At 36.0% G+C, this 22,773-nt stretch overlaps 3 protein-coding genes across 3 annotated transcripts; all 3 read left to right on the forward strand.

Moving 5' to 3' along the window:
* The first annotated feature begins 249 nt into the window (after positions 1 to 249).
* On the forward strand, positions 250 to 839 carry LOC131802082 (pickpocket protein 19-like). The gene is made up of 2 exons (XM_059121454.1): positions 250 to 376; positions 467 to 839. The coding sequence occupies exons 1-2, from the start codon at positions 282 to 284 to the stop codon at positions 741 to 743; spliced, it is 372 nt and encodes a 123-aa protein (XP_058977437.1). The 5' UTR covers positions 250 to 281; the 3' UTR covers positions 744 to 839.
* A 7,641-nt stretch (positions 840 to 8,480) lies between these two features.
* On the forward strand, positions 8,481 to 13,468 carry LOC101897122 (pickpocket protein 19-like). The gene is made up of 5 exons (XM_059124222.1): positions 8,481 to 9,206; positions 11,248 to 11,370; positions 11,433 to 11,568; positions 13,353 to 13,412; positions 13,461 to 13,468. The coding sequence occupies exons 1-5, from the start codon at positions 8,481 to 8,483 to the stop codon at positions 13,466 to 13,468; spliced, it is 1,053 nt and encodes a 350-aa protein (XP_058980205.1).
* A 3,207-nt stretch (positions 13,469 to 16,675) lies between these two features.
* On the forward strand, positions 16,676 to 18,162 carry LOC131802102 (pickpocket protein 19-like). Its single transcript, XM_059121488.1, has 3 exons — positions 16,676 to 16,750; positions 17,430 to 17,565; positions 17,712 to 18,162. Exons 2-3 carry the CDS (start codon positions 17,471 to 17,473, stop codon positions 17,986 to 17,988), a joined length of 372 nt encoding a protein of 123 aa, XP_058977471.1. The 5' UTR covers positions 16,676 to 16,750; positions 17,430 to 17,470; the 3' UTR covers positions 17,989 to 18,162.
* The last annotated feature ends 4,611 nt before the right edge of the window (positions 18,163 to 22,773 follow it).

Consider the following 22,773-nt stretch of genomic DNA (forward strand, 5'->3'; position numbering starts at 1 on the left):
ACATCGACACGTGATTAACTATTGTAACTGCTCGATGACATTATATTTCCCTGAAATAAGTGAATATGAATTAATATTAATTAAATTAGAAACAAATAATAATCATTTTTTGTAGGTGGATATAGTTTAAAGGAATGTAGAGTATCAGATTTGGATTGTCTGTACCGAAATAGAGGCGAGTTTACATTTTAACATTTATTTACAAATCAATCACTATTTTTTCTTATTTCATTGAAACAGAAAATTTTAATTACCTAAAAGGACCTCGCTAGGATCAATATATGGATGAGAATGGCCGAGGCATGATATGTGATTGCATAGATAATTGTGAGTCCTTGATATATCTGGTGGCCGTTAATACTCAACCCATTCACAGGTAGCCTGAATAAAAATATTTATTAACACCATGTTGAAAAAATTGTTTTTTTTTTTTTAAATTACTAAAAAAAATATTTTTTGCTTTCAGTCTTCTGCCCAAAAAGTCAGCGTCTGTAATCTACGTTCATGTCTACTATAATCGTAGGACTCTTACAAAATATGCCGCCCGTTTGGAATACACTTTTCTCAGTATGACAGCATATATTGGTGGCGTATTTGGACTATTTTGGGGTGCATCGGTTTTAAGTTTGGTGGAAATGGTTTATGCTATCATGAGGTTTATTATTGGATTCATATGGAAGAAATGTAATACAATACGCCGGACACGCCGCATTGCAACAACATTGAATGTTATTTATGAATAATAATAAGTTCAATATTTCAATATCGTACAATATTTTTACCGGGTGTCAGATAGGATATACAAATTCGAATTCAATTCTTTGTAATAAAATGAAATTTGTCTTAAAAAAAAAAGCAATTATAATAAATAAAATTATAATAAATAAAAATTATAGAAGTTAAAACAGATGTATACCGCCGACAGATGTATACCCTCAGTCAATTTCGATTTGTTTATATATTTTTGACTTGTGTTATGATTATTCAAGCTTTGACCATTTATGAAGGAGGTTCCCAAAGGGTTGTCCAATAATGTCAATTTATATAAGTCTAATACAATTATTACAAGGCGCCAGATGTGACCTATATCGACTACTTTCTCTTCTTTATATGAGATATGTGATGATTTTTGGAAAATGTTCAAATGTGTGCAATGTACCAGATAAATTGGACCGAAGCATTCCTCTTCATCTTATACTGATAAAAATATTGGAATATGCAAAACTTAAAAAAAATTAATATTAATTTACAATTATATGGAATAATGGTTATTAAAAAAATTTAAAAAAGTTGAACGAAATACCTATTACAGGATGAGATGAAGAAAATGCAACCAAATTCAGACTGCTGTCATTTCTAAGCCACTCGTCTGACAGCTGTTAAAATTATTCCAGTGACAGCTCATTATATTGTTTACAAGCGTACAAGAGCATTTTGGTGAGAATTTTCCAGAAAAAAGGTATTCATAATGGAATTCAAGCGCGATAGTGTGATTTCTTTATATTTAGCTGGAAAACCACAAGTGACTAGCGTTAGAGCACTCCAGCGTTTAAATGTGAATAAATCTTTTGTGTCTCGTACCATCGCTCGTTACCGTGATACTGGTAGAAGCGATATTCTCTTTCTCTTTGAGAGAATTATTTATATAAAATAAGTTTGGAAAGAATCACTGAATTGTTTCGAACGCTTGAGAAATATAATTATCCAACATTTTGTCCCTTTGTGGGGAAGGTACCAGAGGGAGTGGTGCGATATGTCCTATATCCACACCGGATCTTGTGTTATCAAAAATATTGTGATTTGTGAAATTTCAGGAGAATCCGATATGAGATATGCGCATTTTATGAGATATGTAATTTTTCAAAGTTTTCACCCGTTGTGGGGGAGGTACCAGAAAGAATTGTCCGACACATTTCATTTTCACACTTGATCTTGTGATGATAGAAACATTGCGGTGTGCCGAGTTTAAAAGGAATCAGTTTGCGCCCTATGATCTTCATGGTTATTCAAAATGTTGACCCGTTGTGGGGGAGGACATACAAACCAGATGTTACTAGAAATACTGGGAGGTGTGAAAATTGAAGAGAGTCGGATGCTTATTTATCATTTTATTTTATTTATAAGAGTTTTAAAAGTTTGACCCTTTTTTGGGAGGTACTTGATGAGTGGACCGATATTGTCCATTTTAGCACCTGACCTAGCACTGATGGAAACATTAGCAATTGTAAAGTTGGAGCAAAGTCGGATCATCCATTCTCTTTCTGTGCAGTAGAGTCCTTTCTTGTAAATTTCGACCTTTGTGGTGGGTGTTCCAAAAGAAGGGAACCTATGTTACCCATCTCCGAACTTCATCGAAGTTTGATAATAATATTACGATATACTAAATTTGGACCAAATCGGTTACTCTCTTCGAGAGAGTTATCGTGCACACCAGCTAGACAGACAGATGGACGGACATCGCTAGATCGAATCCAAATGCCCTTAAACGGATTTGGCCCAAAGAGATTTAGGGTCTAAAACCATTATTTCGATGAGGCACGTTTTGGCCGCATCAAATGATATATACCATCTGTAGCCAGATGGCTGAGTGTATAAAAATCACCTAATTTCGGCTATACCAAAACTTGGAACTATATGGACAGTTCTATGCAGGATTTTGCCTTTATACTGGGAACACAAACTGCCAGTCAACTAATAGCAAATTTGGGTTTAAAATTGCGAATTAAACAGTCAAAAGAGCAAAATCTGCCGGTACAGTTATAAAGGGGCTATACTGATATGTGGTCCTATATATCCCAAAATTACTGCAGAACCAAAACACATCTGAGTAAAATTATATCAACCTACTTCATTTCGTTCGGAAGAAAGACTAGTTTCCACAGCCGGACACCACTAAATCGACACATAATTTTATGCTGATTCAGAAGTTATAAAAGTTCTAAAATGTATATATTTCGTGGAGTTACGAGCGGAATGACAAACTTAATGTATTCTCCATACTATGATAAAGGTATTAAAATAGCAGGCACGTAAAAGTCAATGAAGGAAGAAGTTATTTAGACTCGCACAATCCCGTTTAAGAACATTTTTTTAACCGTTTTGAAATAAATGGACCAAAAGGACCCCTTTCGTGTCTCGCTTGACGGTTAACAATTTCGACAAAAATAATGTATTCGAAATACCAAAATGGAGGAAATCCATCGAATCGTAATCCGAAAATTAGAAAATGGGCCAAAAATGTCTATATGGTGACTCGGATGAGGGTTAATATTTATACCCTACAACACTATGTGTTGGGGGTATTATAAGTTTGATTGGGCCAAAAATTATGTAACACCTCGAAATATTGGTTTCCCACATAGGAAAGTATATATGGATCATCCTATCTCGCCGAGCTGAGTCGATCTAGCTATGTATGTCCGTCCGTCCGTCTGTCCATGTTAATTTGTAATCACTCTACAGGTCGCAATAATGGCCCGATCGTCACGAAATTTAGAATGGAGGTGGGGATAAGGTCAGAATAGAACCCTATTTCTTTCGGAGATGATCGCACAATATTTAGGGGTCGAAATGGACCAAAAACTGAAAAAATCCTGATCCTGATCCTGGAAATTAGCATGGGGCTAAAGCTTCGGGCGGGGCAGAAGCCTTCCAATTTTGATGGTCATCGGGTAATATTTAGTGGGTGAAAAAGACTATAACATTTCCATTATACCGCGAATATTTTTAGTCCCGGCGAAATCATAAATAGACGAACAGGTGTGTTTTTGTCTCAAACAAAAACTTGGCAAATTAAGAAAAACAACAATGCAATCACCGCCGAAGCACAGCGGGAAACAACGATAGCAAAATCAGGAACTTTGAAATAAAATAAAAAACGCATTTATTTTAACACTTTGTGTTGAAAATGTTTTCACTTTCCGTTTTATTTTTTCTTGTGCAACAATTATAAATGCTATTAATTCAAAAAAGTTAGTTTGAAAACATTAATTCAATTTATTTTCGATACGGACGTCTTTTCGGTTCAACGATTAAAAAACAACCAACCAAAAACATTCTTTGACCAAATGTTTGAGTGCTCGCTGGATCCATTCTAGCGAGTGCGCCATTTATCAACCAGGCAAAAAATATCCCAAGCTTCAAGTAACGTAGCCAGATTAATCCTGTATCTGATGGTTTGACGTCAGCAACAGAAATCCCAGATTTCGACACTTCATGAAAGTGAACAAGGTGAATTCTGACCGTTACGTAGATGCCGATAGTAAATATATCGGATATATATAGCGAAATATATACAATGTGTATATACAAAGGAAAGGAATGTTAGATGGAATGCTTATATCTCAAGAATGGCTGGACCGATTTTGACAATTCAGAGAGCCCTCTTGACATAAAAGTATAAAATCTAAAAAAATCGCAAAAAATAAGTCATAAATTATGTTAATATAGAGTTTGTAGTATTTTGTGACATTTTTTTATTTTTTCATTTTTTTTATCGCATGCGATTTTTTCAATTTGACTAAGGTGTACATTTTGTAATATTTTTCCACCTTACAACACAAGTTTGGGATATTATATACAGATTGCAATTATCGTCCGATCCTCACGAAAAGGGTAGGGTTAGGCTCAGAAGGGCTGGGCCTTTTGTTTTCGAGATGTCCGCAATATATTTAGGGGTTGAAATGGACCAGCAACTAAAAATGTTCCTGATTTTGCAGCCGTTATAAAGGTCATAAATAGAAACCAAAGTACACAAAATCTCGCATATAGTTAGAGTTTTGGACAGCGGGTAGAATGGACCACTACTTTTGTCTGAAAAATACCAACATTACTTACAGGCGATAGCCGATATACACAAAATGTGAACTTCTGCCTTTTTTTGATGATTTCGTTGACGAATATAGCCAAATATCGTAGACAAGAAGATAGTATAGAAGAGTCTAAATTTGGAGATACAGAGGGGCCTCTTGCTTTTGGAGATGATCGCAAAATACGACGGAGTGCGTAAATATTGGGCAAATGTCCCTGGTCAAAATGCTAAGGGTAATATCTGGGCAGTATTCCGTCACATAATTTCAAAAATGTGAACTTCTGCCTTTTTTTGATGATTTCGTTGACGAATATAGCCAAATATCGTAGACAAGAAGATAGTATAGAAGAGTCTAAATTTGGAGATACAGAGGGGCCTCTTGCTTTTGGAGATGATCGCAAAATACGACGGAGTGCGTAAATATTGGGCAAATGTCCCTGGTCAAAATGCTAAGGGTAATATCTGGGCAGTATTCCGTCACATAATTTCAAAAATGTGAACTTCTGCCTTTTTTTGATGATTTCGTTGACGAATATAGCCAAATATCGTAGACAAGAAGATAGTATAGAAGAGTCTAAATTTGGAGATACAGAGGGGCCTCTTGCTTTTGGAGATGATCGCAAAATTCGACGGAGTGCGTAAATATTGGGCAAATGTCCCTGGTCAAAATGCTAAGGGTAATATCTGGGCAGTATTCCGTCACATAATTTCAAAAGCGAAATCTTCCAAAATGGATTTGGACATAAGGGGGCTTCTAACATATTGTAGTGTTGTAGGGTATCACATGGTCGGCCCCGCACGACTATAGCCTTTGCTTACTTGTTTTAATAATAATTATAGTTAATATTTCACCAAATCGTAACCCGAAAATTTCCTAAAAGTTTAGGGGTTTTCCTTATTTAGGATACTTTGCATTGTGAACTTTAAAAACGACAATACACGAGTCTTTATTTTTATCTATACTTTCGCGATTAATTTTCTTTACAAATTCTTACTGGATTAGAAGCTACATAATATAATTAGCCGTGCTATTGCCCTACCATCAGTATGCGGATGCTATCGGTAGAACATATTTATGCTTCTTTGAGGAGAATGCCATTGCAAGAATTTATAAGTGAGTTTCTCACTCTAACGCCACTTCAGTGACGCTTCTTGGCTGATAAATTCGATAGTTTGTACATTTACAATATCGTCAAAGATTCGCTAATTAGTGGCACCAAGGAAGGTAAAAGGACATTTTTGGTACATTACACAAACAATAGCTACAGTTGATTCTTATTTTATATTTGGAAACCTATAAGTCATATTTCTATATGAGAATTATATGACACTGTGGTGCAGTTCTCGCTTTGGATGGAAATAAATTAAGTTCGTCATACTTTTTATAACCCATTGAAATAATAATTTTAGACATAACTCCAACCAACTTCAGACAGCTGTCATATCTAAGCCACTCGTCCGACAGTTCTTTATATTGTTTACAAGCATACAAAAGCATTTTGGTGAGAGTTTTCCAGAAAAATATTATTCGTGATGGAATTCAAGCGTGATAGTGTGTTTTCTTTATAGTTGGCTGGAAAACCACAAGTAGCATTCAGCATTTAAATGTGAATAAATATTTTGTGTCTCGTACCATCGCTCGCCTGGCGTCAAGGAAGTCGATGGAAAAAAAAAGAAAACAGCAAAATCAGCGGAAATGGTTCGAAAAATAAAAAAAGCGACTAGATAGAAAACCGCGTCGCAGTGGCCGAAAAATGGCTCGTGAGCTGAACATATCGCAATATTCCATTCGGCAAATATTGAAAAATGAGCTCAGGGTACAGCCCTTGAAATTCCAAAAAGTGCACCGCAACGGAATGAAAATAGACTCAAAAGAGCTAAAGATTTGCTTCGCTTGGCTGAAAGTGGTGAACTGCCGAATTTGGTTTTTCCGATGAGAAACCATTCGTTGTTCGGCTGTTTGTAAACAGACAAAATGATCTTGTTTACTTGCCAAAGAGGTCAGCTGAAAATGGGCACCTTCGGTTGGCCACCAGAACTCAAGCGCCGGCAATGGTGATGGAGTGGGCTGACATAACAGTCGATGGTCGCCCTCCGCTCGTACTAATCAACCGTAACATCAAAATAAATGCCGAATAATATTTGCCCAAAAATTTTTGAGGATGTATAAAAGCCTTGGGCACGCAAACATTTTGGCCGCAGACCTTGAACATCCCACCAAGACTCAGCACCATCGCACTTAGCACACGCCAACCAAGAATGGTTACAAAATCAAGTTCCTCGCTTCATTTCCAGCGCACAATGACCACCAAAATCTCCGGATACCAATCCGTTGGACTATTGTGTCTGGAGTATTTTGAAAAGCCAGGTTGGCACAAAAAAATACCAAAGTGTCGATCACCTCAAGCAAACGCTTCGCCGGGAATGGGCCAAAATACCCCAGAGCAACATTCGGGCAGCGTGTGACGGTTTCATTGGCAGTTTGAAGGCCATAATTCGTGTCAAAGGTGACCAATTCAAACAAATCTAAACTTATTCTAAAATTTGATGCTATTACCGACATTTTTTGCTTTCATTCAATTAAATTAAGAAAAAATGTAAAAATTGTGGCGTTTTTTTATCTCACCCTGTGTATTCTTGATCAGCGTAAATAAGTCGACCGACCGTCTGTTGTCAAAACGAACAACGATAGAAGTTGAAGTAGAAGTTCTTTGTAAGCACTTTATCCCCTTTAAGAGAAATTTTATATAGGTCCACTATATCGTATAGCCCACATACAACGGTACCTCCCAACATTCGATATTTTGGCCAATTCAGGGACATTATTCACCGGAGTTGTTTCAAATTTCGTATTTAGAGTTCGTAATGGGAACTACAGTCTATGCAGGTCCAGGTCTTCTTATAGGCCTCATATATTAGGTATTTCGATGATTTTAGGTACAAAACTCACTGAAATTGTTTGAAATTTCGTATTTGAAATTGTCTAAGCCGATATAACGGTGCCTCCCGGTTTTTCATGTTTCGTATGTGAATATTGTAATGGCTTATGACAAAATTGCCTATGCAGATCGACGTCTTCGTATAGACCCCTATATAACGCTTATATTCGGTATTTTTAAGATAAAAACGCAAATTTTAACGGATTTTATTTTTTTGAAAATTCCCAAATTCGTTCCTAATGGTGGAGGGTATTCGAAGCTTGGCCCGGCCGAACTTACTGCTTTTTTACTTGAATTTTTTTTAGTTCTAATAATTGACGCGGAAGTGATTTACTGATTTTTAAACAGTATTTAGTCACTCAATATTATCCGCGATTATTTCTATACCTTTGAGTGACTTTTAAGTCACCCCAGGAATATTTTTTGCTTGCAGAGTAGACAGGCATATAAATATATTTTCCTGGTGCTGGTCACTAATTTACGCACAAACGTGAGTGTATGTATACTGATACCACAAAGCGTGTACTTTTAATTAAAGGTCAAAAATAATAATAGCCAACACTGAAACTTAGTAAATTCGTCCGTTTTATGAAGTTGGAAAAAACTTTATAACTATTCCAATATTTGTCAAATGTAGGTGAATTTCTAACATCGGAAATTGTCGACTTTCTACAAAACTTTGGACAGTACAAATTGCTGGTGGACAAGTGTACTTCACCAAATGAATAGCCATGATATATCTTAAGGAATTGGCACATTATAAAAATACAAATTTCGAACATCCTCATGGATTGCAAATCTTCAACAAAGGTGTAAAAACGCAACACAAAACAAAATCATGGTTTGAAAAATTCAAAAATCAAACACCATTTTGTGGAGAATGCATTGCTGGCATACAACACGTGTGGAAGCCTGATACACGTACTCCAATACGTATCTTTTGGATAATTGTGATTATTGCAGCTACCATAGGTTGTATATTGATGTTGTTGATGGTGTTTCGTTTGCGGAAGGAACAACCATTGGCAACCGTGGTGGAGACGGCACATTTACCCATCTATGCCATACGTTTCCCCGCCTTGGCTCTGTGTCCATACAATCACATCAATTGGTTGCGTTATCATGCAGCTGAAGAGAGATATCTTCCCAAAAATTCCACAAAGGAGATACGAGAATCCTTCTATCATCTACTGGTGGCCATGGAACATGTGGCCTTCACCCATCTCATACCAATAGGAGAATTTTTAAAACGTGGAACCCCACCGCAGGTGATTCGTAATATTCCCCTGCATGATCTGGCCCAATTCATGGCTTATCGTTGCAACGAAGTATTTGTTTGGTGTGAATTTGACACTACCCGATATGATTGTTGTAAGATTTTTATACGAGAGCGTACGGAGCTCGGCGTGTGTTTGGTTTTCAACTCTCTCGTTTCGGAAGATTCAAAAAAGATACAGGTAATTCAAAAGATGAGGGTTGAATGAGTAATGAGTTTGGATGAAATAAGTAAACGATAAAGTGAAAATCTACTATTTATACCCTACAACACTATGTGTTGGGGGTATTATAAGTTTGATTGGGCCAAAAATTATGTAACACCACGAAATATTGGTTTCCCACATAGGAAAGTATGTATCGATCTTCCCAGCTCGCCGAGCTGAGTCGATCTAGCTATGTATGTCCGTCTGTCCGTCTGTCCATGTTAATTTGTAATCACTAAGCAGGTCGCAATTATGGTCCTATCTTCACGAAATTTTGAATGGAAGTTGGACTAGGGTCAGAATAGAACCCCATTTCTTTTGGGGATGATTGCATAATATATAGGGGTTGAAATGGAGCAAAAACTGAAAAAAATCCTGATTTTGCAGTTGCTCTACAGGTCGCAATTATAGACCAATCAAAGCAGAAGTTAGCATGGGCCTAGAGCTTAGACAGAAGCCTTCCAATTTTGACACTTGTGTTAAATAAAAGTCAAATTTTCATTAAACGGCGAATATTTTTAATCCCGGCGAAATCACAAATAGACGAACAGGTCAATTCTGACCGTTACGTAAACGCCGATATTAAATATATCAGATATATATATAGACAGATATATATATAGCGAAATATATACAATGTGTATAAAAAAAGGAAGGGGATGTTAGCTATAATGCTTATATCTCAAGAGCGGCTAAACCGATTTTGACAAATTTTGTAAAGTTAGAATGCCCTCCTGTCATAAAAGTATAAAAAAAAGTGTTGTAGGGTATAACATAGTCGGCCCCGCACGACTATAGCCTTTGCTTACTTGTTATACCCTACACCACAAGGTGGTCAGGGTATTATGTCTTTGTGCATTTGTTTGTAACAGGCAAAATGAAACGAGATAGACCAATAGTTCCTTTTGATGATCTGCATAGAATCATATTCTGAGTCGATTTATGCATGTCCGTCCGTCCGTCTGTCCATGTATTTTTGTAAACAAAGTACAGGTCGCATTTATTGCCCGATCCAGATGAAATTTTACACAGATCATTTGTTTGGCCCAAGGACGAAACCTATTGAAATTGGAGATAATCGGTTTAAATTTAGATATAGCTCCCATATATATCTTCGTCCGATTTGCCTTTTATTGTGCACCAAACGTGTAATATCAGCCCGAATTGTATGGAATTTTGCATATACACCCAAATTAGGCCTGAAAATATGTGTGCCAAATTTGATCGAAATTGGTTCAGATATAGCTATAGCTCCCATATATATTGTTCATCCGATTTGTTAATTTTGTCCACCGCCGCCGTAATATGCACTCTGCAACAACAATATTTGGAGAAATATATCAAATACAGCTCAGAAATACATTTGCTAAACTTTATCGAGATCGGTTCAGATTTGGATATAGCTCCCATATATAACATCGTCCGATTTACCTTTTATTGTGCACCAAACGTCTAATATTTGTCCAAATGGGATGGAATTTGGCACTTACGACCGAATTGAGTTTAGAAGCTAGTATGTCAAATTTGGTGAAGATAGGTTCAGATATAGCTTCTATATATATTATTCATCCGATTTGTTATATTTTTACCAACAACCGTAATACACACTTCGTAACAACGATATTCAGGGAAATATATCAAATACAGCTCAGAAATATCTTTGCCAAATTTTATCGAGATCGGTTCAGATTTGGATATCGCTCCCATATATATCTTTATCCGATTTCAAATTAATTGTGCACCAAATGGGCAATACAATTCCGAATTTAAAAGATACAAATGCTTCGGCATATTTAGTCCTTTGAACTTTAAATTATAATTATAATCATAGCATGTATGATTGTACACGCTAAAAAACTTTTAATTGTTATGTGGAGCTCTACTAAATTAGCAAAGTGGTGTAGGGTATCATAAAGTCGGCCCCGCCCGACTTTAAGACTTTCTTCACTGGTTTTTATTTAAATACGGAGTGTGAAACGTAGGTTTATTTTTAAATAACAATTTTTGAATTTTCCAGTTAACCGACCCCAGTTATCCTTGGAGGGCACGTGATTCAGGCGAACCGTCCGGTATAACGGTTATGCTGAGGCACAATGAAAGTTATGTTAGACCTAATAGTACCATACCATTTCGAGTCACTGTAAGTATTGTTTTTTCGTTAGAAAATCTACATCTCTAAAAAAATTGCACTATTTCTGGCAGCTATTGGTAAAACAAGCCGAAGAATGGAATCAGCAATTTCATCATACATTCTATCCCAATACCCATTCGGATGTAATGATATCACCAACACTAACTGAGACTTCATCAGAGGCTAGAATCATCGAACCGGAAAGACGTAATTGTTTATTTTGGGTGAGACTAGCTGTCGGGAACTATACATTTAAAAGAAGTATTATTTTACTTTTTTTCGTAGAATGAGAAATCAACAAAATATAGCCGACTGGAGGGATTTCCTTATAACAAATTGAACTGTCAAACCTATTGTCAACATCGACATGTTATAGACTATTGTAACTGCTCAATGACATTGTATTTTCCGGAACTGCGTAAGTGAATTTTTTTTATTTATTTCCCGATTGCTATGGCTATTTGTGTAGATCGTTTTATTAAGGACGGACTTTTTAAATTGGTTAAATCGGTTCAAATTTCGTTATAGCTCCTATATACATCTTCGTGTCTAGAATCAAGAAATTCGGGTTAGATATATTTGATATTTAAACAAATGCAAATCCAGTAAAAAAATGAAGTCTAATTTTTGATTTTCAAAATTGGTTCAGATTTGGATGTAACTCTCAGACAGGGTGAGATGAAAAAATTGCAACAAAGTCAAGCGCAATAATTTTTATTTTTTTTTTTAAATTTTATTGAATGAAAGCAAAAAATGTCGGAAATAACATCAAATTCTAGAATAGTTTTAGATTTGTTCGAATTGGTTAACTTTGGCACGAAATATGGCCTCCAAAGGGCCAATGAAACCCACCTGCTGCCTGAATGTTGCTCTGCGGTATATTGACCCATTACCGGCGAAGCGCTTGCTTCAGGTGATCGACACTTTGGTATTTTTTAGTGCCAACCCTGCTTTACAAAATACTCCAGACACAATAGTTCAACGGATTGGTAACCAGAGTTTTTGGTGGCCATTGTGCGCTGGAAATGAAGCGAGGAACCTCATTTTGTAACCATTCTTGAGTGGCTTGTGCTGAGTCCTGTTGGAATGTCCAAGGTCTGCGGCCAAAATGTTTGCGTGCCCAATGCTTTAATACACCCTTAAGAATATATTCGACATAATAATCGGTATTTATTATGATGCAATGGTCGATTAATATGAGCAGAGAGCGACCATCGGCTGTTATGGCGACCCACACCATCACCATGGCCGGCACTTGAGTTCTGGTGGCCAACCGAAGGTGCACATTTTCAGCTGACCTCTTTGGCAAATAAACACGATCATATTGCTTGTTTACAAACTGCTGGACAACAAATGTTTTTTCATCGGAGAAATGCAAATTCGGAAGTTCCCCACTTTCGGTCAAGCCAAGCAACTCTTTAGCTCTTTTGAGTCTATTTTCTTTCTGTTGCGGTGTAACTTGGAATTTCAATGGCTTTACCCCGATCTAATTTTTCAATATTTGCCGAATGGAATATTGCGATATGTTCAGCTCACGAGCCATTTTTCGGCCACTGCAACGCGGGTTTCGATCAAGTCGCTTCTTTACTTTTCGAACCATTTCTGTTTATGTTGCTGTTTTCTTTCTTCCACTTCCATGACGTCGGGTTACGCTACCATTATCACGGTAACGAGCGATGGTACGAGACATAAAAGATTTATTCACCTTTAAATGCTGGAGTGCTCTAACGATAGCCACTTGTGAGTTTCCAGCCAAGTATAAAGAAAACGAGCTGTCACTGTATATCTCCGTCTGATCTAAAGTGCCCCAAATGTGTTCAAAGTCTAAATAGTATGGAATTCTCTTATTTTCTTACTGCTTAAATATTAGGGGGTTAAACCCAACAGTCTTGCTGTACAAGAGTACTTGTGAGTGCCGAATGTATTTTTAATTTCTTTATTATTTTTGCACCATCTACGTATTCTATTTTCTAAAATTATTTATTTTTTAGGAGAATTCAAAACTGATGAATGTAAAGTATCGGATTTAGATTGTCTGTACAGAAATAAAGGTAAGCAAACGGAGTCATATTCTAATTTTTTTTCAACCTCTCTAATAGTTATTTGAAATAAAACGAAATTCACAACAACCTTTATTTAAAGAGCTCAATTATAATCCGTCACACTTAGGACTTTTCCTGTATGACGGTATGAAAGTGAACGCGAACCAAAAAAATTGTGTCCCAAATATGATTTCTAACTATACCCTCGGCCATGTGCCTACGGCCAAAATGTCCCTCATCGAAATAATGGTTTTAGACCCTAGGTCTCTTTGAACCAAATACATTTCAGGAAATTTAAAGCCAATCTAAGAGTGTCCGTCTGTTCGTTAACTGTCTGTCTTCCTGTCTGGCTGGTTTGCACGATAACTCTAGAAAGGGGCAACCGAATAGGCCCAAACTTGGTACGTTGTAATATTATTGTCAAACATAGATCGATTTGGGAGATGAGCAATATCGGTCCATTCGTTCTGGTTCCTCCCCAACCAAAGGTCAACATTTGAAAATCAAATAATTTAACTGATATAAAGAGAAAGGATCATTCGCTTGTGTACCAACTATGCAAATCATATTGTTTTTGTCTATGCAAGGTCAGGTGTTAAAATGGACAATATTGACCCACTCCATCACGTACCTTCCCCAAAAAGAGTCAAAATTTGGAACAATTATAATTTTTTAAATTACTAACATTTTGAAATAACGCTCGTAAACCGCGAAAAATTTTGAACGATTATAAAATGCGAAATAAGCCTACAATTATTTGAAATTTCACTATACCACATTTTTTACTAATGAATGATACAAATCGGTCCACCCTTTTTGGTACCTCCCCCTTTAAGATAAGAATTTTTCCAAATTCGTTGAAAATTCTCTGAAATTTTTAACGACCTCGAAAAAAAGATAAATTAATAGGATCCCATTTAGGCGCTACTCAAAAAATTTGACATATGTAGAATTTTACAGCAAGAGGCCTTGAGAAACCGAGTTAGAGTCAAATCGTTTAGAAGATCATTTATAAAGGCTATACCGAAACGTGGACTTATATTGATAATATTCCGCAAGGGATTTTCTTCATATTTACAATTAAAGAAACAAAACAAAAAATTGAAAGAGCTAGATGGAAAATATGATTAAAACGAAAAAAATTCCTCAAATGACCATTTTTCTTTAAATGGGGCTAAATAAAAAAAGGGCCCAACAATAATTCTTGAGGTTATCCAAAGCTCAAAATAAAATTCTAAAGCTCTATATGTTGTGAATACTACGAAATATTAAAGTTCAAAATATGGAGGTTAAGGTTATATAAAAGCCCATAACGCAATATGACCACAAACTGAGTAGGGGTTTTCATCTATAAACCGAATACTATTAAAACCACTTAAGTCCACCCGCATCCCAAACTAGCTGTTGCACCTGTGCAGTGAATTCAGAAAAATGTTTATACCCTCCACCTTGGAAAGGAGGGTATAATAATTTTGTCAATCCGTTTGTAACATCCCTAAATATTATTTATTTTAGGATTTGTATGAAAATTGTTATTTGTAGGTCATATTGGATCCTAGTTGGTGTGGTGAAAAATTGTATGTATGGGTCCACGCTTTGGTATAGCCCCCATATAACGGTACCTCCCGATTTTTGGTATTTTGATGATTTTTGCCACATTTGTTAAGGATTTGTCTGAAAATTGGTATTTGTTGGTCATAATGGGTTTCGGCTGCGGTGGTGATACATTTTATGTAAAGCTCCTATATAACGGTACCTGCAGTAGTAGATTTTTGCCACATTTTTTTGATGGATTTGTCTGAAAATTGGTATTTGTGGGTGACACACATGGACACGCTCGAACTTAATGTTTTTATACCCTCAGCCATATGGCTATAGAGGGTATATATCATACCCTCTACGGTCAAAACGTGCCTAGTCGAAATAACGGTTTTAGATCCTGGGTCTCTTTGGACCAAATCCGTTTTAGAACATTTGGAATCGATCTACCGTTGTCCGTCCGTCTGTCTGGCTGGTGCGCACGATAACTCCCGAAGGGAGTATCTGATTTGACCCAAACTTGGTACATCACAATATTTTTGTCAAACTTAGATCGAGTTCGGAGATGGGCAATATCGGTCCACTCCTTCTGGTAACTCCCACACAAAATGTCAAAATTTTCAAAGAAAATAATTTATTGCACAGAAAGAGAAAGGATAATTCGATTTTCCTCTATCTATTCGAATCCTAATAGTTCATAATCAGTTCTAGGTCAGGTGCGAAAATGGACAATATCGGTCCACTCCATCAGGGACCTCCCCCACAAAGGCTCAAAATTTTGAATATTTACAACTTTTATAAAATGTGATGTAAGAGTCCGATAGTCTTCAAATTTCACAGATCCCAATATTTTTGTTAACCCAAGGTCTGGTGTTAAGAGGGAATACATCGGTCCACTCCTTTTGGTATCTCCCCCAAAAAAAGATCGAAATTTTTAAAAAAATATATATAAAATACATTTTTTGCACAGAAAGAGAAACGATTACCCGGGTTTGCTCTAACTTTGCAAATCCTAATATTTGCGTCAGTGCTAGGTCAGGCGCTAAAATGGACACTACCGGTCCACTGCATCAAGTACCTCCCCCTCAAAGGGTCAACATTTTGAATAATTATAACTCTTATAAAATGTGATGTAAGGATCCGAACGCCTTCAAATGTCACACATTCCAATATTTTTATAAACCCAAGATCTGGTGTTAACATAGAATGTATCGGTCCACTCCTTCTGGTACCTCCCCCACAAGGTGTCGAAATTTTGAATACCCATGAAGCTCAAAAAACTCCAAATTAAGATCCGATTCCATTTAGACTTGGCACATCTCAATGTTTCTATCAACACAAGATCTGTTATAAAGGTGGTATAGATCGAACCATTTCTTCTGGTACCTTCCCTATACATAGGGTTCAAGATTTTGAAAAACAAAACGCACAGATAAAGCTAAATAATCATCCAACTCTTTTCCAATTACACACACACAAATATTTTTGCTAACACAAAATCGGTTGTGAAGTTTATATATATCTGCGAACCCCTTCTGGTACCTCACTCACAAAGGGTCACAATTTTCTATAATTTTATCTGTCATAACTGTCGAATCAATTTAGCCATTCTTTACTACTTGCTATGCTCAAAAATTTTTCTTTAAAAAAGAAGCCTGATATGAATATGAAATTTATCGGAATTTATGATTTCGCATAAAGTTTGACATAAATTTCTTTTCTTGTAATTTTGGCCCATATTCCGCTCAATATTTTTTATTTGTATCAGATGAAGTATAAAAATGGAATATTTCGGTAGACTCTATTTGGTACGTCACGCACATTTTAACATTTTTCTAAAAATTATTACATATCTCTTATAAAGTAATTGGAATATTTATATCATATATTTGAGTCTGATACGAAATGGACAATATTGGCCCATTCCTTCGGGACCGGCTCCATAGAGGGTCAAACGTTGAATAATTGTAACACTAGTCAAATATATTTCGATTATTTAATCGAACATAGGCTGAGGGTATATATCTGTCGGCAATACCGACTGATACTTTTTAACTTCTTTTTTTACTTTTTTATAATCAATGATGGATGTTTTTTAGTGTACAATTATTTTTTGTTCTGAGCCTCACAATGAAATTTGATAATTTCGAATTTAGAAAAAATTTTGGAAAATTAATTTTTGAAAAATTTTGAATTGAAATATAGCACTGCCCAGATATAACCCTTAGCTTTTTGACCAGCGACATTTTCTCGTAATATTTATCAACAGTTGACATTTATGACAAATCGTTTTGTAGGATATTTTGACTAGTTATTCGAAAAAAGTTATACGTTTATCTCACAAAAAGAAGGAATTGAGTGCCCGATTTCATTTATAACTACGAGGGGAGTTTGAAAAGTCGCTAAGTTATTGATATATCTTTGAAAATACATTTATATCTATTTATTTAAAGTTGCTTATAACTCTAAATTTTATTTTCTAAATAGAACATTTTAATAACTTGAAAGGACCTCGTCAAGACGAATACATGAATGAAAGCGGACGTGGTATGATATGTGATTGCATCGATAACTGTGAATCGCTGTTGTTTTTGGCGGCTGTCAATGCACAACCTGTACCCAGGTATAAAAAATAAATCGAATAATAATATTTTTGTAGTATAATGCTGCGAAAAAAAACATTCCATTGTAGCAGTCTATATTTTAAATAACTCAATACTTTTAGTTTTAATTCTCCTTTGTGAGTAACATACATTTTTTCTTCTCCAGCACTTCGACAAATGTCACAGCACCGGTCATCTATATTGATATCTACTACAATCGTAAAACTCTTACAAAATATGAAGCACGATTGCGTTACACTTTCCTCAATATGGTGGGATATATTGGTGGAGTATTTGGACTATTTTGGGGTGCATCCGTTTTGAGTTTGGTCGAAATATGTTATGCTATCGTGAGACTGTTTCTGGGATTTCTATGGAGGAGAATGAAAAAATTGCGTCGCTCACGTCGAATTGCTACAAAATTGAGTGTGATTAAGGAATAATAGGCATTTTTATTCCCCCTTTTAATTAAATACGTACAGGATTAATTTTTTGTCATATCTGTTACAGTATGTCACATATTACTTTACACATTGTAATAAATTCATATTTTGTTAATTAGTTTTTTAGATTTCACAATTTATGGCATCAAATTATCAAATTCTGGATATTGTTAGCTAAAAATATTGTTACTGTGTAAAATTTTAAAATTTATATAAATAAAACACTATATTGCAATAGAAATAGAGACTATTACAATCTTCAGGTGTCACAAAATACTTTACGCAAATAACATTTTTCATTTATTTTTACAAAAATTTGGTAAAACGATACTATATCGTTAAAGCGACTTGATCGAAACCCGCATAGCAGTGGCCGAAAAATGGATCGTGAGCAAAACATATCGCAATATTCCATTCGGCAAATATTGAAAAATGAGCTCGGGGTAAAGCCATTGAAATTCCAAAAAAGTGCAAGAACTTACACCGCAACAGAAAGAAAATAGACTCAAAGGAGCTGAAGAGTTGCTTCGCTTGGCCGAAAGTGGTGAACAGCCGAATTTGGTTTTCTCCGTCTCCGATGAGAAAACATTCGTTGTCCAGCAGTTTTTTAAAACAAACAATATGATCGTTTTTACTTGCCAAAGAGGTCAGCTAAAGATGTGCACCTTCGGTTGGCCACCAGAACTCAAGCGCCGGCCATGGTGATGGTGTGGAATGCCATAACAGCCAATGATCGCTCTCCGCTCGTATTGATCGACCGTGGCATCAGAATGAATGCCGAATATCATCGCGAAAATATTCTGGAGGGTGCATTAAATCCTCGGCCACGCAAACATTTTAGCAGCAAACCATGGACTCAGCACTCAGTACGCGCCAAACAAGAATGTTTACAAAATGAGGTTCCTCGCTTCATTTCTAGCGCACAATGGCCACCAAAATTTCTGGATACAAATCCGATGTCACTAAAAATGCCAAAGTGTCCATCACCTCAAGCAAGCGCTTCGCCGGGAATGGACCAAAATACCGTAGAGCAACATTCGGGCGGCGTGTGACGGTTTCATAGGCCGTTTGAAGGCCATAATTCGTGCCATAGGTGATTAATTCCAACAAATCTAAACTTGTTCTAAAATTTGATGCTATTTCCGACATTTTTTGCTTTCATTCAATAAAATTTAAAAAAATGTAAAAATTATGGCGTTTGACTTTGTTGCAGTTTTTTTATCTCACACTGTATATATATACTAAGCAGGCTATATGAAGTGTTTGACAAAGGAACTAGAATTTTTTTTCGGATTTAGCTCTACTAGACGAACAATATAACCTACAATTGGAATGTCCCACCCCAAACCATGACGTGAAAAATGTCGCACAGTGTTATTTTTCGAAATTTTTACCTCTTGATGGGATGTACGATGAGCAGTGGGCCAACGATTTCAATGATCACACCAAACCTAAATTTGCTATACATATTACCACAGCCTAAATTTGGCCTAGTATTCGATTCGATTTACTTTATATATGAACTTTTGTGAGAGAGGTACATGAAAGAGTGAACCAATATTTTCAATTCTCAGTCTGGCCACCTATAGATAAAAATATTGGGATATGAAATTTTTTTAAAACATCGGATATGGATATTTCTCTTCAAGTGATTTATCAGGTATAGAACTAAGTGTACCATAATTGTTTTTTTTTTTCGATTCTGCCTGTATGCATTCACATCACTCAATATAAATTTTTATGTTTTTACTTACGAAATTTTCGAACATTTGTATCTCCCAAAAAATCAGATTGGGTTGATCGATATATTCGATTTTTATACCTGCTCTAACATATACCAATATGTTGAGATTTGCTCAGTTTGAAGAAAATCGGAAACTGATATCACATTTTAAAAAATTATTAACAATTTTTACCCTTAGTGGGGGAGGTCTATTGAGACGTGCCTAATATTGCCAATAACCGTACCTGACTTAAATCTTAGGGGAATGTTTTGTGGTTATTTACATCGATCCATATAGCATTTGGACAACGTTTCTAAAACAAGTTAAAAGTATCAGTCGGGTTTTCCGACAGATTTATACCTTCAGCCTATGTTCGATCATTTAAATATATTTTGACTTGTGTTGTGATTATTGAAATTGTTGACCCAAACGAATGTGCCAATATTGTCAAATTCGAGTCGGACCTAAATAAATATGATATAAGTATTGCAAAGTGCCATATTTGGAGTATATTGGTTACTTCCTTCAATTTATATAAGATTTGTGATAATTTTTTTAAAATGTTAATATGGACGTGTGGTACCACATACAGTAGACCGATGCATTCCATTTTCATGCTTCATCTAATACGGATAAAAATATTGGTATGGGCAAAATTACAAGAAAATCGAACGTTTATATCCAATTTTATGCGAAATCATAAATTCCACATTCTTCTCAGTTTTCTGGCTGACAGAAATATTTAAATATAACAAGTTGTAAAGAATCGCTATGGGAGAGTTACTTGATGGAGTGGACCGATATTGTCCATTTTCGCACCTGACCTAGCACTCATGCAAATATTTGGATTTGCCAAATTGGAGCAGATTCGGATTATCCTTTCTCTTTGTGTGAAGTTAAATAGTTTTTTTTTTTATTAGAAAATTGTGATTGATGTACGAAAAAAGGACCGATATTGCCCATCTTTGAACTCGACCTAAGTTTGATATAATATCACGATGTATCAAGTTTGGTCCAAATCGGATACTCGCAGCAGCCAGACGGGCGTACATCGCTAGATCAACTAATCCGTCATTTCGATTAGGCACGTTTTGGCCGTTTCAAATGATATATACCCTCTGTAGCCATATGGCTGAAGGTGTAGAAACTCCGAAAATACTTTACATAAATTTATATGGTGGCTCTACCAATTCGTGGATATAAATATCTCATTTTAATACCCTAACCTTAAATTAGATTACATTTAAGTAAAATTTTATTAACCAATATAATTTCGTTGGAAAGCAAGCTTGATTTCCACAGACAGAATAAAATGATTATTTCGAGCAGTTAGAACAAAACTTTCTATGCTCTCCATACTGCGACTGTTGGAAAAAATATGCGATAAACCATTCTGAGACACTGTGCTTCTCCATAAGTGCGTACATTTTCCTACAAAACTTTTCACGGTTTATATACAAAAAGCATCCTGAAAGTTGGTTTAATGACTAATAATAGTATGCTTGCATCGAAATCAATTTTTTGGTCTGGTGAAGTTGTCACCTACCCCTGAAACTTATTTCTTAATTAGAAGGCTGGGGATGCCAATTACAGCCTTGAGTCGTTAGTGTTGACAGTTTTCAATTAAGCGTCCACGAGCCAACAGCCATGATATATCCCAACGAATTAGCGCATTACAAAAATACAAATTTTCCACATCCAAAAGGTCTGCAGATATTCCATAAAGGAGGAATAAAAACGCAACACAAAAGAAAATCATTGTTTGAACAGTGGAAAAATCAAACACCATTTTGTGGAGATTGCATTGCTGGTATACAACATGTTTGGAATCCGGAAACACGTACTCCAATACGTATCTTTTGGATAATTGTGATTATTTTAGCAACGATTGGATGCGTAACAATGCTATTGATGGTGTTTCGTTTGCGGAAGGAACAACCTTTGGTAACTGTGGTCGAGACGGCACATTTACCCATCTATGCCATACGTTTCCCCGCCTTGGCTCTGTGCCCTTACAATCACATCAATTGGCTGCGTTATCATGCGGCGGAGGAGAGATATCTTCCCAAAAATGCCACAAAGGAGATACGAGAAGCTTTCTATCATCTGCTGCTTGCCATGGATCATGTGGCTTTCACTTATCTAGGTCCAATAGGAGAATTTTTAAAACGTGGTCCCCTACCACCGGTGATTCGTGATATTTCCCTGTATGATTTGGCTCTATTTATGGGGTTTCGTTGCAACGAATTGTTCGTTTGGTGTGAATTCGACACTACCCGATATGATTGTTGTAAACTTTTTGTGCGAGAGCGAACGGTGTTGGGCGTGTGTTTGGTTTTCAATTCTCTTGTTTCGGAGGACTCAAAAATGATGAAGGTAATTGGTGATAAATGCATAAGTGAAGGAAATTACCATTTTTCCACTTTTTAGGTAATCGACCCCTCATATCCTTGGAGGGCACGTGATTCAGGCGAGTTGTCCGGACTATCATTTTTGCTGAGATACAATGAAAGTTATATTAGACGCGGTAGTACTGGGCCATTTCGATTCAGTGTAGGTATCATTTTTATCATTCTTTTCTCATATAAAATATATTTTTATGCCCTTCACCTATATGAGGGTTCTGTTTCTCCTCGAAATACCTATGACAGACCCAAAATTAGTTGTAAATTCTGAGTTGTCCTTCTGTCTGTTGAAATCACGCTATCTTTCAAACGAATTGACATAGAAGGCTAAAATTTTACACAAAAATTTTATTTTACCAGTAGGCAGGTTAAGTTCGTGAATTGGTCATGTCGGTCCACGTTTTCATATAGTGCCTATATGACGGTACCACCCAATAATCGGTATTATGATGATTTTACCGGGATTATAGACCGGAATTGTGTCGAATTTCGTATTGGAAGATCTCAATGAATACTTCAGCCTATAACAGAAAATGGTCTATGGTTCGCATATTCGTATTCCCCACATAAAACGGTAGCCCCTTTTTTGATATTAGCAACATTAAACATTTTTTTAAATTTCGTATTTGAAGGAACTAATCAGGATTACAACCTAT

The sequence above is a fragment of the Musca domestica genome, unplaced genomic scaffold, assembly GCF_030504385.1.
Source record: "Musca domestica strain aabys unplaced genomic scaffold, Musca_domestica.polishedcontigs.V.1.1 1, whole genome shotgun sequence".
NCBI classification, from domain to species: domain Eukaryota; kingdom Metazoa; phylum Arthropoda; class Insecta; order Diptera; family Muscidae; genus Musca; species Musca domestica.

Bases quoted from the DNA above. Each gene is read 5' to 3' on its own strand.
- LOC131802082 (XM_059121454.1), top strand. From the start codon at position 282: ATGGATGAGAATGGCCGAGGCATGATATGTGATTGCATAGATAATTGT. The intron at 377-466 runs GTAGCCTGAATA...TTTTGCTTTCAG, and splicing joins AATACTCAACCCATTCACAG to TCTTCTGCCCAAAAAGTCAG.
- LOC131802102 (XM_059121488.1), top strand. From the start codon at position 17,471: ATGAATGAAAGCGGACGTGGTATGATATGTGATTGCATCGATAACTGT. The intron at 17,566-17,711 runs GTATAAAAAATA...TTTCTTCTCCAG, and splicing joins AATGCACAACCTGTACCCAG to CACTTCGACAAATGTCACAG.
- LOC101897122 (XM_059124222.1), top strand. From the start codon at position 8,481: ATGATATATCTTAAGGAATTGGCACATTATAAAAATACAAATTTCGAA. The intron at 9,207-11,247 runs GTAATTCAAAAG...TGAATTTTCCAG, and splicing joins AAGATTCAAAAAAGATACAG to TTAACCGACCCCAGTTATCC. The intron at 11,569-13,352 runs GTAATTGTTTAT...TTTATTTTTTAG, and splicing joins AATCATCGAACCGGAAAGAC to GAGAATTCAAAACTGATGAA.